Source organism: Echinops telfairi, unplaced genomic scaffold (genome assembly GCF_000313985.2).
Source record: "Echinops telfairi isolate 266 unplaced genomic scaffold, ASM31398v2 ScPeMD7_7469;HRSCAF=8507_0, whole genome shotgun sequence".
NCBI lineage: Eukaryota > Metazoa > Chordata > Mammalia > Afrosoricida > Tenrecidae > Echinops > Echinops telfairi.
The window spans coordinates 94,735,396-94,740,976 of record NW_022111372.1 but is presented as its reverse complement, the minus strand read 5'-3'; the positions used below and the strand labels follow the sequence as shown (position 1 = coordinate 94,740,976).

Below are 5,581 nucleotides of genomic sequence, written 5' to 3'. Positions count from 1 at the left end.
TACCTGGTCATTGCGTTGGCCTCGGTGTCTTCGCTCTTCCTCTGCTCTGTGCTCCTGTTTGTGGCTGTGAGACTGTGCAGGAGGAGGAGGGCCGCCTGGGAGGGTAGCTGTTCGGTGCCTGAGGGCCGCTTTCCAAGCCACTTGGTGGACGTGAGTGGCACAGGGACTCTGTCCCAGAGCTACCAGTATGAGGTGTGTCTGACAGGAGGTTCAGGGACCAATGAATTCAGGTTCTTGAAGCCAATCCACCCCAACCTGGCACCCCAGGGTAATGAAAAGTTAGTGGAGGAAAGCTCAGCCTTTCTTAATGCCTTTGGGTTTAGTTAGAGATCTGATTATGATGCAAAGGTTTTAGAATGGCTTTTGTCATTGTTATGTAAATTAGGTTTGGGGGTCCCTTCAACTTAAGAGTTTTCATATATTTTCATATATGAGTTAATCCTTTTGTTTTCTGCTTCATATTAACTCTGAAAAAGTTAAAGGAGCTGGAGTCTGTGCAGAATTTGTTCCCAAATTCCACTGAAAATAATGGATTCAATATACAGCATTTCCCCTTCCAGCTCAAGTGCACACACTTAGCTCAGTCATATTGTGTGGCTATTCTAGCTCAAAATCCTCTACAAAAGTGTTTATGTTTTGCTCGATACAATTGATGTATATATTGTTATAAGAGCTGTAAGAGCCCCCCCGTAATGATTTAAAAATAAAATCAAATCCATGTTACCATTTTAAAAAGTGTTTATATTATTATTATTATTATTATTGATATTCTTATAGAGAAAATGCTGTCTGTGAATAGAATATTATTGCTCTGCTGTCTGGTTAGACCAGGAACTCTGGTGGGGCAGTGATACTGAAAGGTCTGCATTTACAACCCAAGGCTGTTCCCTGGAGAAAGAGGCGGCAGTGTTCTATAAAGGTTCAGAGCCTCGGAAATCCTGTGATACAGCTCTATGCTGTCCTACAGCGTCATTATGAGTAGAAATCTCAAAGGCGATGTATTTTTTGTTTTGTTAGGCTAATTGCTCAGATATTATCTCACTTAGATTAAAAAAAAACTGTGAGTCAACCAACTCTGCTCCCTGCCCCAAATATTCTAGGAAAATTTTTGGCATTTAAGTATTTTCCTTTATATAGATTGCTGGCAAATGTCCTTTTCTTAATACAAGCACAAATTCCTGTTTAAATTATTAGGATACATGAGAATACCTAGCCCACACACCTTCCCTGTCTACAAACTTCCTTGTACTATATGAGAGGCTTTCTGATTTTTTTAATTGTTTCTGCTTGTCCTGGGTATTTTTTTAATTGGTCCAGGGATATACTTCTAGGGAAAGACGCCATAATCACATTGCTCCAGGCCCTAACTTGGCAATCAAAATGCAGTTCATCTATTTTTTCTCTTTATTGCTTTTAAGTCAGAAGTAAATGTTAAGTACAGACTTCAGTGGCTGTGTGTACACCTGTGGAGGCTGGAAGCACAAAATGACATCCAGAGAGGGAGAGATGAAGGGAGGAAAAAAGATGAGGAAGGAAAGAGTTGGTGTGTGAAGGAACAAGGCAGTGGAGGCAGAAGCCCACAGTATAGCAGGGACCAAGCTATATAGTTCTAGACCAGTCAGTTCCTGGTTCTAGTTCCTGTAGGCCCTGATATATTATTGACCTTGGATTTTATGGTAAGACTCAAGTGTCTTAAAAACAAAAATCCTTAATTTAGCATATTTGGGAGTCTTCCAGCTAAAGACTTTTGATAGAGACATAGTCTTGGGCACTCAATTACACTAACTGTTAATCTCAGATATTACAATGCATGCTTCTAATATGACTTGATGCATGGAATAAAAATTTACAATATTAGAGATAATTAATCTATAGCAGAGGCTTTTGCTACAAATTTTTACTTACTTTTTTGTACAAATTTTAATTTTGTAAAGAATGTATGAGGTAACAGTTATGGGATGTTTTATTAATTTGGGCTTCCATCCATTATTTTGTGTGCCCAGAAACATTTGAAAATAGCATTTAAATGATTATTATTTGGGTATCTGTACCTATTTTCAGAATGATCATATCTTCTTTAGGAGAATCTTGCTTTTAAAAATTATTTATTGATTTCAGTGTAAACACAAATATGATATAATTTCATGTAAAATCTAATTGTTTATAAATAACCATTATAGAGCATATGGATTGATTCATTATTTAAGTGATAGTAAATATTATTTTATGGATATATATTCCATTAGTATGAAACTTTAAAAATCTCCCCCAAAAAACCTCCTGCCAAGACTATTGGCTTAAAATATGATATTAGAAAAGAGACGTTTTATCTGAGTGATAAAAGGTGGGAATGAAAGAAAAACAAACTTTGATCCATAGCTTATTGACATACTTACCAACACCTATGCACTAATATTCAAAATGTGTGGACATTAAGACCATATCTTCTTGGCTATTTAAGCTTATATAAAGAGTTTGGATCTATTACCAAGATCTTTATATAAGGAAATTTATTTATTAGATTTTAACTGTGACTACCATGTTCTCATATTTTGAAAGTTTTAAAATCAAACTTGTTTGACTGTATGGAGGAAAATATTCTAAAATAGATATCAATCATCCTGGTGCACAGTGTTTAGGTGCTACACTGATTTGACCCCATGGTGAAATGATGTGCTCATCTGTTGTTCTAAAGGTTGAAAGCCTTGGAAACCTATGCAGTAGTTACTCTCAGTCTTACAGAAGTATTGAGACTCAGAATTGCCTTGATGGCTGTAGGCTTTATGCTTACTTTATTAGAAGTAAGCCAACATGATATACATTTCTCAAAGTTGGCCCATGCTAAATGTTCCCATTTAGCCAGCTAACTTGAATCCAAGAATACCTGATATTCCAAGCTACCTGGATATAATATAATACCTGATATAGCCAGCTGACTTGAATCCAAGAATACCTGATAGTGTACACTGTTGACTCAATCATTGACTAAAAGTCGAACCTATTAGAGAGATTCTGGGTTCCCACCCTTACGCCTCTACTCCAAAAGACGTTTTCTCCTCGTTAGGAATAAGGAAACCTCCTCCCCAGGCTAAAATGCCAGAATCCCAGGTCTATTCACTGGGAAGGAATCCGTCAGTTGCTTAATGAAAAGGAGTTAAACTAACCCCTAGCCTACTGGGAAGTAAGTTTAACCAGCTTTTCAGATCAATTGTACTTATTTTCTTCTACACTTTATTTTCCATTGTCATTTCATCCTTTATCTTTGTGGTCTCAATGGTCTCCCTTTTCTCAGTGAATCTTACCTTTATGCATCTTTGTTTTAGTGATGATTGTAGACATTCTTTACAAGTTGTTTTACATAATGTAACAAGTCAATATAATATGTTCACTGAATCACACAAAAGAAGCACACCAAGAAAGTATTTACACTCCTTAAACTGTCTATGATATTTACTAGTAAACCTGATCTATTGCTTAATTTTATACTCCTGAAACATGATTTAATCTTTTCATCTACTGTCCTAGAAGTGGGTTGGACTTATTCTTTCTTTAGAAAGAGACTGATAGTTACACATTTCGTTTTCTCAATTCCATGCACAGCTGTCAGGACACAGTAGAGTAGACACTTCAGGCTTCCTGAAAGCAGAGATAGAATTTGTATGTTTCAGCACTTAGCACAATGCCTGAGACATAAAATTGGTATTTGTTGAATGAATAAACAAATAAGGGGAGGGAAGGAGAAAATGAGGACCTAATGCCGGGGATTTAAGTGGAGAGGAAATGTTCTGAGAATGATGAGGGCAATGAATGTACGAATGCGCTTTACACAATTGTGTGTATGGGTTGTGATAAGAGTTGTATGAGCCCCTAATAAAATGATTTTTTTAAAATACAGTTAACTCTGTGTTTGCATCATTCCGCAAAGTATCTGATATCTTTTCTACATTTACAATCTCACAGGATAATAAATATTACACATGTATTTGTAAATCACCTATACATATAATCAATGGGTTTTTGCATAACCCAGTAAGTGAAATACCTTATGTAGTATTTCTACAAGTTTGGCTCAAGTAGAACACATGGTGGCGCTGTAAGCTAAGGATGAGAAAAACAGACTTCAGATGGTCACTACTAAGAGAAGCTTTTGCAGCCCAACTGCATCCGGTCAAAGACTGATTTCCTGGACCCATCTACGGTCTGGATCAGATTGCCAGTAGACAGGAGCAACACAGGCGCCTGGACCCAAAGCCAGCTGAGAATTCGTATCGTGAAAGGCTTTTGATGCTGGAGAAATGGGGGTTGAAGAGGATCGCTTTCCTAGATCAAGGCAAGTTCTGCTTCTCTTTGTTTGTCTGACTCAGACTTGCGCTGAGAGGGGAGGCTATATCGTGGCGGAAGAAACGGAGAATGGTTCTTTTGTGGCAAATCTAGCAAAAGACTTAGGGCTAGGAATAAGAGAGTTGTCCTGGCGGAGGGCTCGGGTTATTTCTGAGGACAACAAAAAACACTTTCAGCTGAACCTTCAGACTGGAGATTTGCAAGTCGCTGAGAAGCTGGATAGGGAAGAACTGTGCGGCCCCATTGAGCCTTGTGAGCTGAAGCTCCAAATGTTGCTGGAAGACCCTTTGGAGGCACACAGATTTAAACTGTGGGTTCTTGATATAAATGATAATGCCCCTATGTTTCCAGAAGCAGAAATGACGTTGAAAGTCTTGGAAAATAGTCTTCCAGGGTCTGCGTTTCCCCTGCAGAATGCAAAAGATTTAGACATAGGCATAAATAATATTCAAAACTACACCATCTACCCCAATTCCCATTTCCACATTCTCACCCGCCATGGAAGTGAGGGCAGGAAATACCCGGAGCTAGTGCTAGACAAAGCCCTGGATCGTGAAGAGCAGCCAGAGCTGCGGGTAACTCTCACGGCAGTAGATGGTGGGGCTCCTCCCAAGACCGGGACTGCCTTGGTCATCATTGATGTCTTAGATGTCAATGACAATGCCCCTGAGTTTGTGCAGTCACTCTATCATGTTCAGATACCTGAAGACAGCCCCCTCGGGTTCCTGATCGTCACTGTTTCTGCCAGAGATTTAGACACGGGAATCAATGGTGAAATATTCTACTCATATTTTTATGGTGATGAAGAAATTGCCAAGACATTTGCACTTAATAAATTAACTGGAGAAATCAAAATAATAAAGACCCTAGATTTTGAAAAGATTGCCTCATATGAAGTGACTATTAAGGCCTCTGATGGAGCAGGTCTTTCTGGAAAGTGCACTGTGATTATACAGGTGGTGGATATAAACGACAACATGCCTGAACTAACTGTGGCTTCACTTATGAGCCACATCCCTGAAAATTCCGCAGAGACCAGAGTAGCTCTTTTTAGTATTCGAGACCGGGACTCAGGAGAAAATGGAAGAATGGTTTGTTCTATCAAAGGAGACATTCCCTTCAGATTGAAACCAACCGTTGAAAATTTCTACACGCTGGTGACAGAGGGCACTCTAGACAGAGAAAGCCAATCAGAGTACAATATCACCATTACAGTTTCTGATTTGGGGACCCCCAGGCT

General features: G+C 38.8%; 2 protein-coding genes across 2 annotated transcripts in view; both read left to right on the top strand.

Moving 5' to 3' along the window:
* Positions 1–713, top strand: part of LOC101655485 (protocadherin beta-18) — a 3,095-nt gene extending 2,382 nt beyond the window's left edge. Inside the window, exon 2 of the mRNA XM_030888771.2 lies at positions 1–713. Coding sequence (XP_030744631.2) covers positions 1–327 — 327 coding nt within the window. The 3' untranslated portion in view covers positions 328–713.
* A 3,558-nt stretch (positions 714–4,271) lies between these two features.
* Positions 4,272–5,581, top strand: part of LOC123521045 (protocadherin beta-15-like) — a 4,918-nt gene continuing 3,608 nt past the window's right edge. The window contains exon 1 of the mRNA XM_045284733.1: positions 4,272–5,578. Within this exon, the coding sequence (XP_045140668.1) occupies positions 4,296–5,578 (1,283 nt within the window). The 5' untranslated portion in view covers positions 4,272–4,295. The remainder of the gene's footprint in view (positions 5,579–5,581) is intronic.